The sequence below is a fragment of the Vombatus ursinus genome, unplaced genomic scaffold (genome assembly GCF_900497805.2).
Source record: "Vombatus ursinus unplaced genomic scaffold, bare-nosed wombat genome assembly UNPS02014778.1, whole genome shotgun sequence".
In the NCBI taxonomy this organism is placed as follows: domain Eukaryota; kingdom Metazoa; phylum Chordata; class Mammalia; order Diprotodontia; family Vombatidae; genus Vombatus; species Vombatus ursinus.
Window position 1 is genome coordinate 15,699,801 of NW_020954556.1, and position 18,941 is coordinate 15,718,741.

The window sequence follows — 18,941 nt, forward strand, 5'->3', positions numbered from 1 at the left end:
CTGGTCCTACCAGCTCATTTTACAGATGAGGAAAGGGAAACTAAGATGAGTAGGAGGGAAGGAAATAAGCATTTATTAAGCACCTACCATTTGTGCCAGGCACTTTGCTAAGTGCTTTACAAATATTATCTCATTTGACCCTCACAATTACACTTGGAAGTAGAGGTTATCATTATCCTCATTTCACAGTTGAGGAAACTGAGGCAAAGAGACATCAAGTGCTTTGCCCAGAATCACACAGCTAGTGTCTGATTTGAACTCCAGTGTTTTTGACTCCAGGGCCAGCAGTTTATCCATTGCATCAGATACTTGTTTTTTAGAAAAAGAAAATATGTCAGACCTGGAGTCAGCAGCAAAGTAAGTTAGAACCTTGTCTAGGCCACTTTTTAGCTCTTCAACCTCACATAATTCAATTTTTCTGAGACTCATCTGTAAAATGGCAGTGACATACCTATAGTACCAACTCTACCTTAGATGTTACTGTGAAGTTCAAAGGTAATGTATGTTAAGTGCTAGAGGAATATGTGCTATTGTCCTCAGGGATGTAGAGGAGACAGTAGAGGGTATCATCCATTTACAAGGTGTTTAGATGATGTGTAAGATCTCTTTTGATGAGTGGAGTCTAATATTCCATAATCACCTATGAAGGAAGGGTTGGATTGGGATACTCGTCATGGAATTGTACATTTGTGCCTTGACTCCCATGAAGAGGGACATATTTAGTTCTGGCTTCATGCAAGAGGGCATATATAACCAGAGGCCCTTGGTTGGTTCCTGGGTCCCCCCAGAATGGGGGAAGATGCTGGTAATGCCAAGAGGATGTCTAACTGAAGCAGGAAATGCCACCCATTCTGTGGGTCAAGACAACAAGCATTTATTAAGAATCTGCTATGTGCCAATGTGCAAACAAGATATACATACACATATGTACATATATACTCACATGCATAAATATGTGTGTATATATATGTATATATTTATGTGATAATCAACAGAGGAAGGGCACTAGCATTAAGGTAGATCAGTAAAGATTTCTTACAGAAGGTCAGGTAGACCTGAGACCTGAGGGAAGCCAGGGAACCTAACAGACAGAGATGAGAAGGAGAGAATTCCAGGCATGGGAAACAGCCTGTGAAAAAGCCTGGGGTCTGTAGATGGAGTGTCTTGTTCTAGGAGCAGCGAAGAAGCCAGTTTCATTGGATCACAGAGTGCTTTGTGGGGAGTAAGTAGGTAGGTAGGTGGGGGCCAGGTTATGAAGGGCTTTAAATGAAAAACAGAGAATTTTATATTTGATCATAAGGACAGATGGCTTCTGCTCTCTTTCTGGGAAGTCTCTTTGGTGGGAAACATATCCAACATCAGCTCTTCTTTGGACTTATAGCAAGGAGAGGGGTGGAAGAAGTAGATTTTTCTCTCTCCCTTTCCCCAGCAGCAGCTATCAAAGCCACATGCATATGGCAGCAAGGACATTTACTTGCCTAGATTAGCCTGAGACAGGATCTCAAATTCCTAGCAACTCCTTCTGCTTTGTGCTTTTTTTTCCCCTTAAGCACAGGTAACTGAACAATCCTGAGGCTGTTTCTAGCCTTTGTTACTTCCTCCTGAAGTTCACAATCTTTGAATCAGATCCTGATTATCTAGGAGGAGGTGATTTCTGTAACTACACTCTTCCCAGAGGAGAAGATCACCAGGGGAACGAACTGTGCCCTGAGCCCTAGTGGGCCTACATTCTAGTCCTGGCTCTAACATTCATTACTCACTGTCTGTGGGATCCTAGGCATTTCCCTATCCTCTCCCCGCCCCGCCACCCCAAACTCTATTTCCTCATGTATACAGCAAAGGTATTGGCCTCCATGATCTTTAAGGTCCTCCCTGACTCTTAAGTTTTGGGACCCTATGGAGTCATTCATACATTAGTTTTCTAAGTAGAGGGTAGAATAAAAAGACTCTTTAATTGGATGAACAGCCTGGAGGTGGGGAGGAGTAATATTTGTGAAAAGGTCATGGGAAAAGGTAGAAGAGGGAGGCAGGGTGGTATCCAGGAAGTTATTAAATTCAAGATAGGCAGTATTAACTGAATGTCTCCTATGGGCTCAGCCCAGAGCTGGGCCACAAGAGCTATATAAAGCACAGGATCTCCCTACCTTTCAAGAGCACCCGCCCACTCTCTTTGGAGGGACAAACTAAAACTGTACCCATGCAGATGAAAGTTAAGTGATAGCCTACGGCAGTTTGTGGTTAAGTAACAAGGAGGCTGTTGCAAGAGTTCAGAGAAAGAAAAGAAGAACATTTGGGCTGTAGGGCTACATGGAAGATCTGAGACTTGGGATTTGTCATGAAAGAGGGATAGGTTTTGACAAAGACCAGTAACTAAGGCCAGGTAAAGAAAGTGCTGCCATTTAGAGGATGCTGACAGCACACCCTCAGAAAGAAGTTACCAAATGGCTCATGGGTCCTCCCTCTTGGATCATTTCCACCACCATCCTTTTCCCCAATCCCAGGCAAAGCAGCCTAGTGCCTTCAGATCTGGCCTCCAAAGGTCTCTCCACAGTAGCCCTTATCCCAACCTTTGCAACAGAATTTGTCTTGAAAAAAAATGTTTATTTGAGGACATTCTTCATGCTACTTGCTCCAGTCAAGCTTTATAAAGCTTATTCAAAGTGTGAAAAATTCAATTATGGCTCTAGGGTTTAGACCCTAAGATAGGAAACGGTATCCTAAGAACAGGATATTAGCAAAGATACAAAGTTGAAAAAGACAGTATGGATTGCTCCCACGCCAAAGAAGGCAGTCATAACATGGTGAACATGGATTCAGAGTTAGGAGCCCTGACTTCTAAATCCAGCACTGCCACTTACTGCCTTTGTGACCTTGGTCAAGTTACTTAACTTCTATGGGTATCAGTTTCCTTACCTATAAAATGAGAGGAATGGATTAAAGAGATGATCTCTGAGGCTCACTCTAAAATCCTACCATCTTATTTTAGGTCTAAGAATTATAAGAGGGATTTTACTCTCATTTATTCAAACCCTTTCTAAGATGGTGGAATAGTTAGTGTGACCACACCAAAGTTGGACAAAAAAGGATAAATGTAATAAATCTTTTCCCCACAAGTAGGAATATATGTACGTATGAGTATATGCATCTATAGTTTTGCTTAGTTGTTTTTTGGCTGTCCCTGACTCTTCATGACCCCATTTGCGGTTTTCTTAGCAAAGACACTAGAGTGGTTTGCCATTTCCTTCCCCAGCTCATTTTACAGATAAGGAAACTGAGGCAGATAGGGTTAAGTGATTTGCTCAGGGTCACACAGCTAGTAAGTGTCTGAGGCCAGATTTGAACTCACAAAGATGAGTCTGACTTCAGGCCTGGCGCTCTATCCATTGCTCCATCTAGCTGCTGTATGTGTCTATATGAATGTGTATAAATGTGCCTAGGGGTGTATGGGAAGTGCATTATGGCTTCTTGGTTATTCACCAGTGGCATTTGTATTGTTTGGGTTTGGAGAGCCTGCCTAGAAAAAGGAGTCTGGAAAAAGGCCTATTTGTGTATCAGAGAAAGCAATTAAGGTTGTTTAGCCTGGAGAAAAGATAGCCTGGTAAGTAAGGACCAGAAAGCTAGCTATCTTCAAGTATTTGAAGTGCTATCAGGTGAAAGAGGGATTAGATTTAAGATTTTTATATATTTAGGATATTATATATATTTACATTTATATTTATATATTTAGGATAAATTTAAAGCAAGATGGAGTCATAAAGGTAATCTAATTCAACCACTTCATTTTCCAGATAAGGAAACTGAGACCCCAAAGAGGTTAAGCAATTTGCCCAAGGCCACACAGTTTAAAAATAGCAGATGGGGGATTTAAACCCAGACCCCCTTAACCCCAAATCTAGCACTCACAACCACAAATTAGACATTTTATATTTTGCATAGCTAGACATCAATTCCCAAATGATTCTCAGTACATATCTGTTGTTAAAACGGGCCAAAACTTGGGCCAATCCACATGTTAGCAGCATCTTCTCTGACATCTACCTCCTCTGTTTCCAGCCATCTCCAGCCCAGGATCTCTCAGACCTTTCACACTCATACTCACAAGGTTGCCTACAATCCTGAATATGGCACCTTAAAGCAAATGCTCCATCTCTGAAGATCAATAAAGAACTAACACCATAAGGGGCAATAATAGCAGGCAGGGGCTATAGTGCTTAGCTGAGTTTATTGACAAGGTGCCACATATAATGTTGTTGTTGTTTGTCCTTTGTTGTGGAAGAGGACCATGACATCTGGGAGGTGATGCAATGAAATGCAAGTGGATTGGATTTAAGTGAGGGAGGGCTGTGCAAAGTCACCAGCCTCATTTTCTCCTCCAGAGCCATCTGGGTCCAGTGGCCAGATATAGATCAGGACAACTGGAGATGGCCCTGGATGCAGTGGGAGACCTTGACCTTCTTAAGCAAAGGTCTTTAACAGGTCTCAGGAGGGACACTAAGAAGGTACATGTAATATGAAGGTAGAAAAGAAACTTTTCTCCTCCTCCTTCCCCCCACCAAGAATTACATGATACCAACAGCCAGTAAGGAAATGAGAAGCAGAAGGGCAATTACAATTTTTGTACATTCACTAGATTATCAGCTCTTCCCACTCAGCAACGAGCAAGACTTCTCATCTTGAGCCTTTTAGCTCTGAATCATATATGATTCAGAGTCTCTCCTCCCAGCCCAGCTAGGAGGTACAGTAGATAGAGCAATGGGCCTAGAGTCAGGAAGCTGAATTCAAATCTAGCCTCACACATTGACTAGCTTTGTCACTCTGAACACATCACTTAACCTCCTGTTTGCCTTAGTTTCCTCAACTGTAAAATAAGGACAGTAAGAGGACCTTACAGGGTTGTTGTGAGGATCAAATGAGATATTTGTAAAGTGTGTAGCACAGAGCTTGGCACATAATAAGCAATTAATAAATGTTCATTGATTGATTATTGATCATTTCCAACCCCTTATCCATCTCACCCTCTCTCCTGCATTTTACAGAGGAGAGAATAGAGAGGAAAACTAACTTTCCCAGGGTTTTCCAGCAAGTTCATAACAGAACTCAAATTTGAGTCTTTTCATGCTTGTCTCATGCTGGCAGGCCTCATATCAAATGTCTTGCAACTGGTAGGTGTCAATAAATAAATACACATTAACAAGATTTTTAACAAAAGAAGACAAAACAAGTCAAAACACAAGAGTACTGATATCAGACTGAACTCTACAAAAGGTAAAAAGAACTGGCTGAAGTGGGGCTCAATACTATATTGTGGGGATTTTTCATTGATTAGCTCAAAGGTTTTCAGGTGATGAATTGTAGATAGAACACTATTCCAAAGGTTTTAAGATGTCTGTGGTTACCCCATTTCCACACACCTCTGGCTCTGCTTTGCTGGGAAACAGACTTAGCCTTTATTGGGGTCTCTGCTGCCATCTATTGGTCAAAGTCAGTAAATCTCCTCCCACATCCAGTGAGTGGGAGGCGAATGAAAACAATGTGGCCGAAAGACACTAAGGATCAAAGAAACATATGGACTATTTGACTTCAGACATAATATAGTCCTGTCCTCTCCTTTTACCAGTGGGGAAATTCTTAAACTAACCCCTCTGCTTTACAAATGGAGGCACAGACCTAAAAGCCAATGAAACACAGCTGTAAGAGAAGGGTGTGTGGAATGAGTAGGGTTCTCCCTTTCTTCAAGATTTAAGTCCCCCCTTCTACAGGAGGTCTTTCTGATTCCTCAGCTGCTAATGCCTTCCTCATATTGCCTTCCCTCCATTTTGTATAAATCTTCTCTGTAAAAGTTAACTACACGTTGTCACCACCATTAGAATATATGTTCACTAAGGGCAGAGATGGTATTTTACCCTTCTTGGTATTTCCAGACGTTAGTAATGTGCCTGGGGGCAAAGAGTATTTGCAAAATGCTTGTCTGACTTAACAGTCTAGCTCAAGAGTGGGGACCCTTCGGCCTCGAGGCCATTTGTGGCCCTCTAGGTCCTCAAGTTCAGCCCCCTTGAGTACCTAGAGGACTACATATTGCCTCGAGGCAGGTTCCAAAATCCTGGTGTAGATCTTCTCCAGTTCTCCCAAGCCCTTCCTTCTCAGTTCTTTCAACTGAGTTCCACAAACTTGGTCAAAACTGTTTCCCTCTCTGGGTCTGCTTCTTCATCTGTAACACTATTTGAAGATGTACTAAGATTAGCAGTTGCCAAACTGTGAATAAGAACTCCTGAGAGTCCCTAAGACAAAGAAGGAGGTCTGGTAGGTCAAAACTATTTCCATAATATTTTAAAGATACTATTTGCTTATTACAATATTTCTCTGTCTTTCAACTCACATCTGTGTGAGGCTGGATTCAAATCAACATATCAAAACGGGTTAAAGCCAGAAGTACACCTGAGAATTCACCCTACTAAATCAAGTATTTACAATAACATATTAAACACCACCCCTCTTCACTAAATTGTACTTTATTGTTTCTCTTAAAAGACGTTTATGCTCACAGGTGAAAAAACACCTCGCAATAAACACGTATTCCGTACGTAGAAAATACGTACACGTAACCTGCCTAAACAATAAACTATACCTTAAAGCGTCTTTAACTCCGAAACTCAACGCGACACCCGTGAGGCCGATGAAGTTTTAACTCACGTAACACCAGCAATTACAATACGTTCCTCTTCAGTCACTGACCAACAATAACGATGTACACACGTAACCCACACACCTTTCACCACAACGATAGTCTACTGGCTAATTACTTCCAACACCGCCCTCCAAAACCTACCTCAGACAACAACACCTCCCTACCACTAGCAACCCAGCAAAACAAATGAACTCTAAAAGTCTTCTACATCCGGCTCAAATCAGATGGGTTATGTACCTATGCGTAACAAGAAAAACAGGACGGCACATCTCACGCAATCGCGTGCAAAAACCCACTCATCACATTTATGAACCAGAAGGATCTAAACCATGTGAGCCCCATCAACAGACCTCAGAGTTCGCCATTAACTTTTAGCTGAGCGCGACCTCATAGCCGCAATGCCTATGCAGAATTTATTAAGTCTAAGGCTTTTAATGGACGAAGTCCCAGCCTACGAAGCTTTTATTCGTTTTCATTTTCATCTGATGAAGATAAAAAAGGAAGACGCCTCCAAGATTGGGGTTTAATTACCTATGCAAATATATTCGACTAGAGACTCCGCCCCTCACCTGCCCCCTCGCTTCTCTCCTTCCCGGGGAAGAGGCGGAGCTGAACCTTGCGACTGTACTGGAAGAAGCTGGCCTGGTGCTTTACGACATTAGTTATTACATGCTCAGGTGCCCGAGAAGGACGTCCACAGCAGCCAAGACCCCGACGAAAATTGTATACCGCTGTCCCGAGCCTGGAGCAGGGAAGATGGAGGAGTTCTCTCCTCCTTAGCTGAGCTAGGGGTGCCCTGATCTTTTTTGAACCCCTCCTGGCCTTACCCTATATCTGGAGTTTCTTTATCCTTATTTTCTGGCTGGTTGGGTGCGGGGCTGCTTCCCGCACCTCCGTCCCGATAGCTTCTGGCCACAGCCCCGCCCCACCCCCCGCAGCATGGAGCTGGAGAACCCCAGCGGACCCTCCCCTGGGCAGACCTTCTCCGGCCTCCTGCAGCGGCTCACTTGCCAGGGCGCACCCAGCACGAAAAGGGCGGCCCAGGACCCAGCGGTCCAGGAGCTGTACTCCCTGATAGGAGCAGCGGATTGGCCCGCGCTCTTGCAGGGGGATCCCGGGATTCCCCAAGCGCTGGGACAGGTGGCCCGCACTCTGTGCGGCCAGGCAGCCCCACCCAAAGAAGAGGATGCCCGTGGCGCCCCGGCAACCCTCGGAGTAGAGCGAGCAGCCCGCGTCGGGGCTGTGTTCCTTGGGCTACTGGAAAGAATGGAGGCTGCCAAAGGCTCGCTGGGTCCGGCCGGGGTGATGCCCGCACTGCGCCCCGCCGCCCCGCACATCTACATCTTCTCGGTCACGCACTGCCAGGAGCACACGTGGACCAGTCCCGAATCCCAGAAAGTGGCCCAAGAGGTGCTGGCCTTGCTGCTGAGAGTCACCGACTGTGTGTCGGTGGCAGAATTCCTCCGAGGAGAAACTGAGGACCAATCAGGCATGTTCACAGCGGTGATGGGTCTTCTCAAACCGGAGCTGAACAAGTGAGTACGGTAGGCTCTCTGGTTGGCTTCATTTTAGCATCCTAGAAGCTTAGATGGAAGATCTGGGTTCAGATGCAGGGCATGTCACTTTAAATTCTGTTTGCCTCCGTTTTCCAACCTGTGAAATGGCATAATCATAGCACCTACCTCCCAAGGTTGTTGTGAGGATCAAAAGAAATAATAATTGTCGAGGGCTTTGCACAGTGCCTGGTGAGGGGCGGCTGGGTGGCAAAGTGGATAGAGCTCCAGGAGAGAGCTGGGCCTGGAGTCAGGAAGACCTAAATTAAAATTCAGCCTCAGACACTTAGCTGTGTGACCTTGGACAAGTCACTTAACCCTGTTTGCTTCAGTTTCCTCATCTGTAAAATAAGCTGGAGAAGGAAATGGCAAATCCAATGTGTTTGCCAAAAAAATACATAGGGGTCATGATAAATGTAAAAGTTGACTTGAAAGGGAACATCAAAAAATCTGGTCTGGTCACTTCCTGGCAAATTAAGGAAGGTGAAGTGTCTGATTTTATATTCTTGGGCCCAAAGATCACTGGAGAGGGGATGCAGCCATGAAATTTAAAGACACTTGCTCCTTGGAAGGAAAGCTATGACAAATCTGGACAGCAGAGACATCGCCTTGCCCCGCAATATATGGCTGTGAAAGATGGCCTGTCAGGCAAGCTGAGCACCCCAAATAGAAGCTTTCACGTTAGGGCTCTGGGGAAGACTTTTGAGAGTCCCTTGGGCAACAAGGAGATCATATCAGTCAATAATTAAAGAAACTAATTCAGGCTATTCACTGGAAGGTCAAATACTGAAACTGAAGCTTAAATACTTTGGCCTACATGCAATGAGAAGACAAAATTCATTGGGAAGTCCCTGATATTGGGAAAGATTGAAGGCAAAAGGAAAAGGAGAAAGCAGAAGATGAATGAGATGGATAGAGAGTGTCATGGAGGCAGTGAATGTAAACTTGGAGAGACATAGAGGGATAGTGGAGGATAGAAGGGCCTGGAATGCTATGGTCCACAGGGGTCACACGACTGAACAACCACAAAAACTGCCTGGTGCTTAGTAAGTGCTACATAAACATTAGCTATTATTTAAATATGTGTAGAGGGGGATAAAATGAGATGATGTATGTAAAGTGCTTCGGAAATCTTACATTCACAGATGCAAACGCCCAGCGTCAGACAGCTAGCGTGAGACAGAGCTGGGCTTCAAACCTTGGTCTCTCCTTGACTCCAAGTCTGTGCTCCTTTCTGTATACCTCATTGTTTACCCAGAGGGCACCGAATTAGAAGTGAGGGAAGGGAAAGGAAGAGAGTTAAGCATGTAGTGCTTACTATGTGCCAGGCACTGTGCTAAGAGCTTTACAAAGATCTCATTTGATCCTCACAGCAACCCTGGTTGTTCTTATTACTCTTATTACTACCATTTTACAGATGAGGAAACCAAGGCAAATAGAGGTTAAGTGATTTGCCCAGGATCACACGGCTACTAAGTGTCTACACCAGATTTAGAAATGTAGGTTGTTAATATTTTACTGATATGGAAACTGAGGCTCAGTGCAGTTAGTTAATTTTTTTTTAATTTATAAAATGGTATAGATGCCTTTTGGTTTTATGTAACAGAAACTTCTATCTCCTCCTCTTCACCCCACTAAAATCTTCCTTGTTACAAAGAAAAAAAAAAGTTTTGAAAAACCCAGAGATACAGTGACCATATCAGGTAGTGTACACAGCTTTATGCACCCATAGCCCTCCATCTTTCCTGCAAAAGCAGGATAGTATGTTATATTATCCATTCTTTTTAACTGATTTTCTCAGCCAGTTTCAGGGCAGGAATAAGACAAGAAGCCAGGTCTCCTGATTCCTTTTCTAGGCTGCCACATGAAAGAGGGGTTAGAAGCTTCAAAGAGATTACATTGATATAGGTGGCTCTAGAATGAGGAACTTCCCTCTACCTATGCAGGTTGACATCTTCTCTGCAATGTTTTAGAATTGTATTGAGAGTTGAAGTAACTTTCCCAGAGTCACAGCCAGTATGTGTCCAAGCTTAGACTTGGTCCCCCTGCCTCCAGGTACTGTCCTCTAGCCACTCTGCTATGATTGCCTCATGAGGCAAGGAAAACTTAGTAACAATTCACCTTTAGTACATGTCCCCCTCCTTAGAGTCATGAAGCGCTGTCTAGAAGAGTGGTCATGTAAATTGTTCTACCCTGAACTCATAATATGTGCTATTTGTTTCACTTGTGACACTAAGTCACATCCCTTTATGAAATAGCTCATATTTTCATTTTTGCATTATTATTTAACTCTTGTGCCTCTATTTATTCATCTTCACTTAGCAGATATTTGATCAAAAATATTTTGAATTTTGTTCTCCCTGGCATAATGTACTCATTGTCTGGGTTTGAAAGATTTGGACTTTATAATTTTTGATTAAAGCTATTTCCAGTACTTGTCAAAAAAAAAAGAGAGAGAGAGAGAATTTAGGCCACAATATGTCCAGACAAACATATTTAAGGGTGGACAAGGACTAGAGTGAAAGTGAAATAAATTCATATATTCAAGGTGTAGTCATAAAAAGACTTTTTACTTTTCTTTATTTTCCTACACTGAGGCAGGGTGATGAAGGCTGAAGAACTGAAGAAAGCTGAAAACAGTGGTACAGGAATTTAGCCCAGATCCTGGTTCTGCTATCTACTAGCTCTGTGACTTTAGACAAGTCCCTTTGGTCTCAGTTTCCTCATCTGTAAAATGGATTGGGCTAGATGACTCTGATTGAGCCCAGCTCAATCAGGTTATAAATAACTAAAAGTCCTTCCAGCTCTTGATCTGCGATTGTGAATGTATATAACAAAGCACTTTGTAATATGGGAAGGAAAAAAATGTAAAAATACGAGTTAATTACTCTATTCCCTTCGCTACTAGGGGAAAATGAATGGAGATTACCTTAGCACCCTATATACTATATCTACAAACATATGTGCAGCGTCCAGGGGCAGATACCTGTAATGGACCCGTTAGTCCCCACAGCCAATGCCATGGATAATTGGCCTTAGGAAGTAGAAAGATGCTGTTTCATTCACAAGCAACGCAGAGCACCTGAGTTACTCAGGGAAGGTGCGTTGGAGGGAGGAGGAAGGTGCATGCTCTACTTCTGTCCCGTTTGTTCAGAAATAGGAATAGTGTGTTTTACATGAAACCCTTTGGTTCTTATCACAAAATCAATTTTTGCCTCTCCAGGGAATCCTGGAAGAACAACCCTGCCACGAAGCACATATTTTCGTGGACTCTGCATCAGGTCACTAGGCCCTGGCTGAGTCATCATCTGGAAAGGATCCTCCCTCCCTCCCTGCTCATCTCAGATGACTACCAGACTGAGAACAAAGTCTTAGGTGTGCAGTGCCTCCATCACATTGTGCTCAATGTGGTAAGCAATTGCCAGGGATCAGACGTTGACCCCGGACAGTTTTCTGTCCAGGTTGGGAGGATGCTTTAATGTAGGATGTAGATCGCAAATACCATTTTGAGCGATGCTAATACAGCTTGTCCTGAAAATCTTCCATAACAAATCCTCAATATGCTGAAGGTATTCCTTTCTTTTTAACATATATCTTGGGGGTATCAATGTGTGTTTCATTCTCACTACATGGGCTAACCCACCTCCACATCTAGTCATGATATCTTTTAAAAATATTTTTTATTATTTATTTTGTTAAATATTTCTTAATTATATTTAAAATTTTTTTTCATTCATTTTTTTAAAGTTTGAGTTCCATATTCTCTCCCTCCATGCTGCCCCCCCTTACTCCCTGAGTAAGCAAGCAATAGCAAATCAATTACACATGTGAAGTAATGCAAAATATATTTCCATATTAGCCATGTTGCAAAAGAAAACAGGTACACACAAAAACAAGAAACAAATAAAGTGACAAAAATATGCTTCAATCTGTACTCAGAGTTCCTCAGTTCTCTCTGGAGGTGGATAGCATTTTTTCTCATAGGTCCTTTGGAACTGTTATGGATCATTGTGTTGATCAGAGTAGCTAAGTCATTCACAGCTGATCATTATACAGTATTGCTGTTGCTGTGCGCAATGATCTCTGATTCTGCTCACTTCCCTTTGCATCAGTTCATATAAGACTTCCTAGGTTTTTTTGAACCCATCCTGTTCATCATTTCTTATAGCACAATAGTATTTCCAGTAGTCACAATGATATCTTTTATGCTGTTTCTCCTGAATAATTAAAGGTCATACATTTAGAATCAAAAGGGACCTTAGAGATCATCTGGCTTATTCCTCTTATTTTATATTGAAAAAAATAATGTGCACAGAAGTTAGGTGACTTATCCAACCAAAAGCTTACTTGTTGAAGCAGCAGGGCCCAGCAGATGGAGCATTGGACTTGGCACTCAGGAAGACCTGGGTTTGAATCCTGCCACAGGCACTGGCTGTGTGACCTCAGGCAAGTCAGTTAACCTCTTTGTGCCTCAGTTTCCTCATCTATAAAATGAGGAGTGTGGACTGGATGACCACTTAGGCACCTTCTAGCTCTTCATATGTTTTTGCTATGAGATGAAATTTAAACAAGTGAATTTATTTCCCTGCCCACCTGATGTGTGGCAGTAATCACAAGTAGTACAATGACCTGAAAGGATGCCAAAATGGACTGCAAGTCAGCGGACCTGGGATCAAACTGTGGCGGTGTATAATCTAACTTTGTGACTTTAGGCAAGGCATTTCTTTAGACCTCGGGTTCCTCATTTCTATATAATTAGGTCGTGGAGTAGATGACCTCTAAGGTCCCTTCACCTTATGGTTCAGATTCACTGTGGTTCTACAAGACAGAATCAAAACTAGCCTCCATGATTTTAGATTGAATAATCAGGCCTTGAGTAATTAACAGTTGACAGTGTCCGATGTGGTATAGGAAAGGTGTTTGAAAGGCTGAATATAACCCTCTGTCAGGCCCTCTTTCCTTTAATTGGGTTCTCTGTCTCATTGCAGCCAGCTGCTGATTTGTGCCAATTTAACAGATCACAAGTCCTCTACCACGCCTTATTCAATCATCTGTACACACCAGAACCGGATCTTATCCAGGTAACTTAACTTGCTTATAAGCCTAAATATGGATTTTTCAAGTGTGGACAAAAGATAGCATGTGTGAGAAGAAGAAATAACTGGCATTTGATTTACATTTTGGATTCTATTTATAGCTATTCCAGGTTATAAATAACTAAAAGTTGTTCCCATTTTGATTCTGAAAATCGAGTGAAAATGCCAACTAACTAGTGAAAATATATAAATGCAAGGAGATAGCCACATTCCAAATTCTCCACAAAAGGATTCCTGGTCAGACATGGGTCAGACACTGCTTTGTCTCTTTCTTGGGGGCAGTTGGAAGGGTGTGATCATGTAATTGAAACAAAATTAGTTTTTTATGACTAAAAAGATAACGATGGAGAAATATTCCCTTTGTTCACCCTATTTCACTTCTATTTTTTGCAACTACTTAGACCAGATGTGGTGACCCACCCATCTAATCCCTGCTGACAGGGTAGCTGAGACTGGTGGATCTCTTGAGTTTAGGAGGGCCAAGAGGTAGTGGGTGAGGCCCCAGAGCTGGGTCACAAGGTTGCCTAAGGGGATCGGGGGGAGGGAAGAACTGGCTCAGGGCTGAAACGGATCAGAGCTCCCATGCCAATCAGAGTGGGAAACAAGGGAAGGGAAGGGGAAAGAGAAAAGAGAAGGGAAGATAAGATTATGTCCTGGGTTTGCTAAAATGGTTGCTCTGCTGTAGAGCTTGTTACAAACCAGAACCATCTTGGATCCCTTGAAGAGGTTATATTCAACTGGAACTGCCAGAAAGATCTTACTGTGAAACTTTTCTTAGTCCCATAGCATGTGCCCTCAAGGACCGCATTCCTAGAGCCCTCCTATATTCTATGGAATGTCCCTGAGTGCCAAGAAACAGGAATGGATAAAAGAAGGCTTTTGGACGCCTTTCCTTCTCACGTTTCAGGCAGTGTTGCAGTGTCTACTGGACCTGTTTCCTGTCCTGGAGAGGCCGTTACAGTGGAAGGCCCCTGAGCGCAGACTCGCTGGTCCCTGTGATGACGTGCTGCAGTTGACCCTGACCCATATGGAACCAGAGTACCGCCTCCTCCTTCGAAGAACCTATGCCCGGAACCTGCCTGCTTTTGTACGGAGGTGAGCCCCTGGGCTCCCTATCTGCCTGCTTTTGCTGGACTTAGATGTGATAAATGTTAATTATTACTATTACCGTTCATAACTTTGGTTCTCATTTTTAGGCTGGGGATCCTGACAGTGCGACACTTGAAAAGACTGGAACAAGTGATTATAGGCTACCTGGAAGTCTATGATGGACCTGAGGAGGAGGCCAGGCTAAGAATATTGGAAACGCTTAAACTTACCATCCAGCATTGTTGGCCAAGGTATGAGAGCCAGGAAGAGGGCCTTTTTCTCTTATTCTCTTCTCTTTTCTAGGAAAAGTCTAATTTTCATCTCCTTAGAACTGTGCCCAGAAGTGTCTACAACTTAAATAATTCAGTATGTGCCACATCAGAGGTCAGAATTCTTTTAAATGTTTGAAAATGATAGGTACTCAAGAAAAGGTGGTCAGAGATGGAAGAGATTTCTAAATTACGAGTGCATGGACCCGTTTCCATGCTGACACTGGCTACTTTTATTTCTCTTCACTTGACACCAAGGGCTGCCCCTCTCTCACCACCCATTTCTCTTGAAAGGCCCAGTCATACCAAGAGTAGGGGTCATAGTTCTAGAGTCAGAGACCTAACAAGTCAGAGTCCAGCTTCCTCATTTTATAGAATAGAAAACAAGCACAGCAAGGTCAAATGCCTTGAATGGAGGCACACAGTCTCCTCTGAGGTGGGACTGGAACCCAGAGCTTCCTGACTTCCAGTTCAGTTCTCTCCCCACTGTGTCGTATTCCCAATATTCCTAACCTGGGCCCATTTGAACAGAGGACCCTTCACTAGACCCACACAACCAAGCTTCATTAGAACCAGACCTGTAAGCCTGCTTATATTGGTATTCTTGCCTTCAGGTTCCCTCTCAGGGGGAAAAAAAAAAAAGAAGACATGAATAAGTGAGAGGACAGACCTAGAATAACATGAGATTATAGTCTTTATGGCTCAGAGTCCTTATGAGTGCTGAAGGGATTCAACATGAGAGAACAGTTGTGGAGTCAGATTAGTCAAGGGAGGTTCCAGGGGAGTTAAGTCTTGAGCTGGGCTTGGAAGGATGGAAAAGATTTAAATAGGCAGAGGAAAGGGAGGGATTCCAGGCTTAAGTAGTGGATTAACAAAAACACAAAGGTGGGAATGCATGGATGGTGGATATGGAAGACAGGGTGGGGTGTGTGTAGGTGGGGAGGCCAATATGGCTGGAGCAAAGGCTACCCTTTGGGGATGGAAGAAATGTTGGTGAACTGTTCATTCCAGACATGAGTTAGGATATAATCAGTAACTGAAATCTGTATGTACTATTAAAGTTTGCAGAGTTCACATGCATTATCTCATTTGGTCCTTAAAACAAACTTGTGAGGAAACAGGTTGTTCAAAGTCAAGTGCTTTGCTAGGCTCACGCTGCCAAAAAGTAGTTGAGAAAGGATTTGAACCTGGGAGTTAGTTCTAGTCTAGCAACTCTTATTCTGTTAAGTCACTAGATTTTTGAGGGAAAAGCTTAGAAAAATAATGTTAATTGTTTGAGAAAGCCAAACTGTGTGCAGGATATGGATGTGTTATTAGCTGAAGTATGGATTTTTACTGTTACTATGAAATATGAAATATAAATTTTTTTTTAAATATTCAAACATTATTTCCCTCACTCCAGTGTCAGATACCTACTCTAACACTGGTAATAATGGCGTAACAGAAATAGCAGAGGTATCAGAGGACATGAATTTAAATCCAGACTCTGCTACTTTGTGACTTAACCTTTCTGAGTGTGCTTTTTGTTGTTTTATGAAAGGAGGTTGGATTAATCTAGGGTCTGCAGATTTATTTCGGGGGGTCCATGAACTTAGGCAGGAAAAATAATATATTTTCACTAACTGAAATTTATTATTTTAATTATGAATTGTTAAAAATTTAGTTAATAGGCTTCAGCAGCCTGCCAAAAGGATGCTACATACATGAACCCCTGGAAGAGATAATCCTAAGACACTTTTCTACTCTGGATTTGGTAGACAGACTGTCCTAGTACTGAGATTTAGCAATTACTCATTCCCAAGCCAGGGGACTATCAGGTCTAAAGAAAGAGACTGGTTTGACTTCTCTTGGGAATTAAGTCTTTGGCCAGGTTTTGGGAAATATAGGCCATATATAAGAGGTCTATAAAGTAATAGAAAGAACACTGAACAGTCAAGAAACCGGGGTTCTAGTTGTGGCAATGTCTCAAACTTGTGGGTGACCCTAGGCAAATCACTTACCCTCAGTTAAGCCCCAACATTTCCTCTTTAAGATGAAGCATAGAGAACAGTTAATAGGGAGCTAGGTGGTTCAGCAGATCGAGTGCTGGGCCTGGAGTCGGGAACACCCGAGTTCAAATCTAACCTGAGATACTTACTGGCTTACCCTGGGCAAGCCACATAACTCCTGTTTGCCTCAGTTTCCTTCTCTACAAAATGGGGATAATAATAGCACTTACCTTGCAAGGCTGTTGTGAAGTTCAAATGAGGTGATTGTAAAGCACCTAGCAGAGTGCCTGGCATATAATAAGTACTATATAAATGTTAGCTATATTATTCTTCTAATCTTAATATTGTATGACTGATAAATTTGGTCACAACTGCTTTCTTATATTCCTGGACTCAGGATTCCTTGCAGACTAGAAATCTTCCTGAAGGCCCTCCTAAAAATGGTATGTGATGTGGTGAGGGACCAGAGTCTAACACCTGAGCCTGTGAAGGCAGCCCTGCTACAGGAGGCCACTGACTGTCTTATTCTCTTGGACCACTGCTCTTCTGGGCAGGTAACGGTAAGTAAAAATTGGCCCCTGAATGCCATCTCTGGTGATGATGCTAGGACTGATTATAACCTGCAAGATGCTATTCAGGGATGTGTATATTACTCACCTATGAATAACAAGTTGTTGTCAGGTTCTGGCCCCTTAATCTCTACTACTCCAGTGAGTACTTGAGAAAGTAAAACTGCTGTGACTACCCTAATTGTAGCTACTCTTCCTGCCCCTTCCCCTAAAGCTGAAATATTTTGAATAATGGTAGAAGACAAGGGAATAGCAGAAGGTATGGCTTGAAGGAATATACGTTGAGAACTACGTAGAACCTAAACGCCATGTGGTTACTATATGAAAAGGGTAGATATGAAAATGGAAACATGTAAACACTTTTGTTCGGTTTTTAAAGTCGTCAAACTTAGAATTAGAAATAAAACTGTGGATTATCTATAAACTGCAAACTGTTTTGAAACCAAAGCTGCATGTGCCCTCAAGATATATCCCCCTTACAAGTTTTCATAAATATGGCCAGTGCTAGTAGGATTTAGGGACTCCTTTCTTTACAAACATTGAATATCTTAGGCCAGAAATTAAAGAGGAGTTAGGGTCAGACCACCTTCCCAACAGCAATTTTTCCTGGGCCAGAATGGAAGAGAGACATTTTGAACAATATTAATTTATAAAATTTAAATACCATTTTTCTTCATTTTCAATAGAGTAATTTTTCTTTAAGGAATAAACATGTGCCACCAAGAGCAAATATAAGCAGTCATGGCCTCACTAGGCCATGAGGGCTGAGCAGGTTGAAGTTAGTGTAGTGTTATACATTCTGCTGATCTGCTGCCATTGGAAGGCCCATTGGTTGGTTACAGGGTAACTTCTCAACAACAACTCACTCAATATCTATGTGCACTTTTTTGTTTTAAACTTTATTAACCTACAAAAATCTCAGAAAGCTGGTGGTAGTGTTTGTCATCATTTGTGTATTCAAATTCTTGCATGTTAGCTGTCACACCTCAAAGTGATTTACATGATTGCTGCTTCTGTCCATAAGGTGGTAGAAAATTCCCACGGTATGCTTCCACATTAAATCAGAAGCTGTTCTGACCACTCCGAGAATGACTAGAATAGAATGTCATTTCGTTTTTTCTTCCTACTGTGGGTTAGATGTTGTAGAAGAGGAGAATCAATAAACCAGAGGAGATGAAAACATCAAAGCATGACTTTTTTTTTTTCTGTTTCAGAGTCTGCTGGCCAAAGCCGTCCAAAGTTGTGAAGATGACAGGGTACTAGATTGTATCAGAAAAGTACGGCAGCTTTCAGGAATACCAACTGAAGCTGGAATGTAGACAGATACGCTTCCTTTTAAAAAAAATAAATATATTTTTTCTTATTTGAAGATAAAATGTTACCTTTCCTTCATCATCCTAAGCTGAAGAAAAGGATTCCTATGTCTTCCCTATAGTTTGAATTACAAAGGTAGTTTCAGGAGCAGAAAGATTTCCCACTCAGTATAAAAGGGACTGTGGAAATAGGGTGGCCTGTTTCTTTTTTCCCCTTAACTCCATAGGAGCAGGGACCAAGAAGAGTAAAAAACATCTTTAGCAAAAAAGAGTGAAATCAAGGGCAGCTAGGTGGCACAGTGGATAGAATGCCAGGCCTATACTTAGAAAGACCTGAGTTCAAATCTGGCCTCAGCCATTTACTAGCTATGTGACCCTG

General features: G+C 42.4%; 1 protein-coding gene and 1 non-coding gene across 2 annotated transcripts; one reads left to right on the forward strand and one right to left on the reverse strand.

Moving 5' to 3' along the window:
- Positions 1-6,903: 6,903 nt before the first annotated feature.
- On the reverse strand, positions 6,904-7,007 carry LOC114045571. Its single transcript, XR_003569396.1, has one exon. It is a non-coding gene; the product is annotated as a small nucleolar RNA U13 (small nucleolar RNA).
- A 531-nt stretch (positions 7,008-7,538) lies between these two features.
- TTI2 (TELO2 interacting protein 2) lies at positions 7,539-18,913 on the forward strand. Its single transcript, XM_027865556.1, has 7 exons — positions 7,539-8,220; positions 11,462-11,648; positions 13,227-13,319; positions 14,242-14,429; positions 14,531-14,674; positions 17,078-17,240; positions 18,464-18,913. Exons 1-7 carry the CDS (start codon positions 7,625-7,627, stop codon positions 18,566-18,568), a joined length of 1,476 nt encoding a protein of 491 aa, XP_027721357.1. The 5' UTR covers positions 7,539-7,624; the 3' UTR covers positions 18,569-18,913.
- Positions 18,914-18,941: the final 28 nt, after the last annotated feature.

Bases quoted from the DNA above. Each gene is read 5' to 3' on its own strand.
- TTI2 (XM_027865556.1), top strand. From the start codon at position 7,625: ATGGAGCTGGAGAACCCCAGCGGACCCTCCCCTGGGCAGACCTTCTCC. The intron at 14,675-17,077 runs GTATGAGAGCCA...TCCTGGACTCAG, and splicing joins ATCCAGCATTGTTGGCCAAG to GATTCCTTGCAGACTAGAAA. The intron at 17,241-18,463 runs GTAAGTAAAAAT...TTTCTGTTTCAG, and splicing joins GCTCTTCTGGGCAGGTAACG to AGTCTGCTGGCCAAAGCCGT.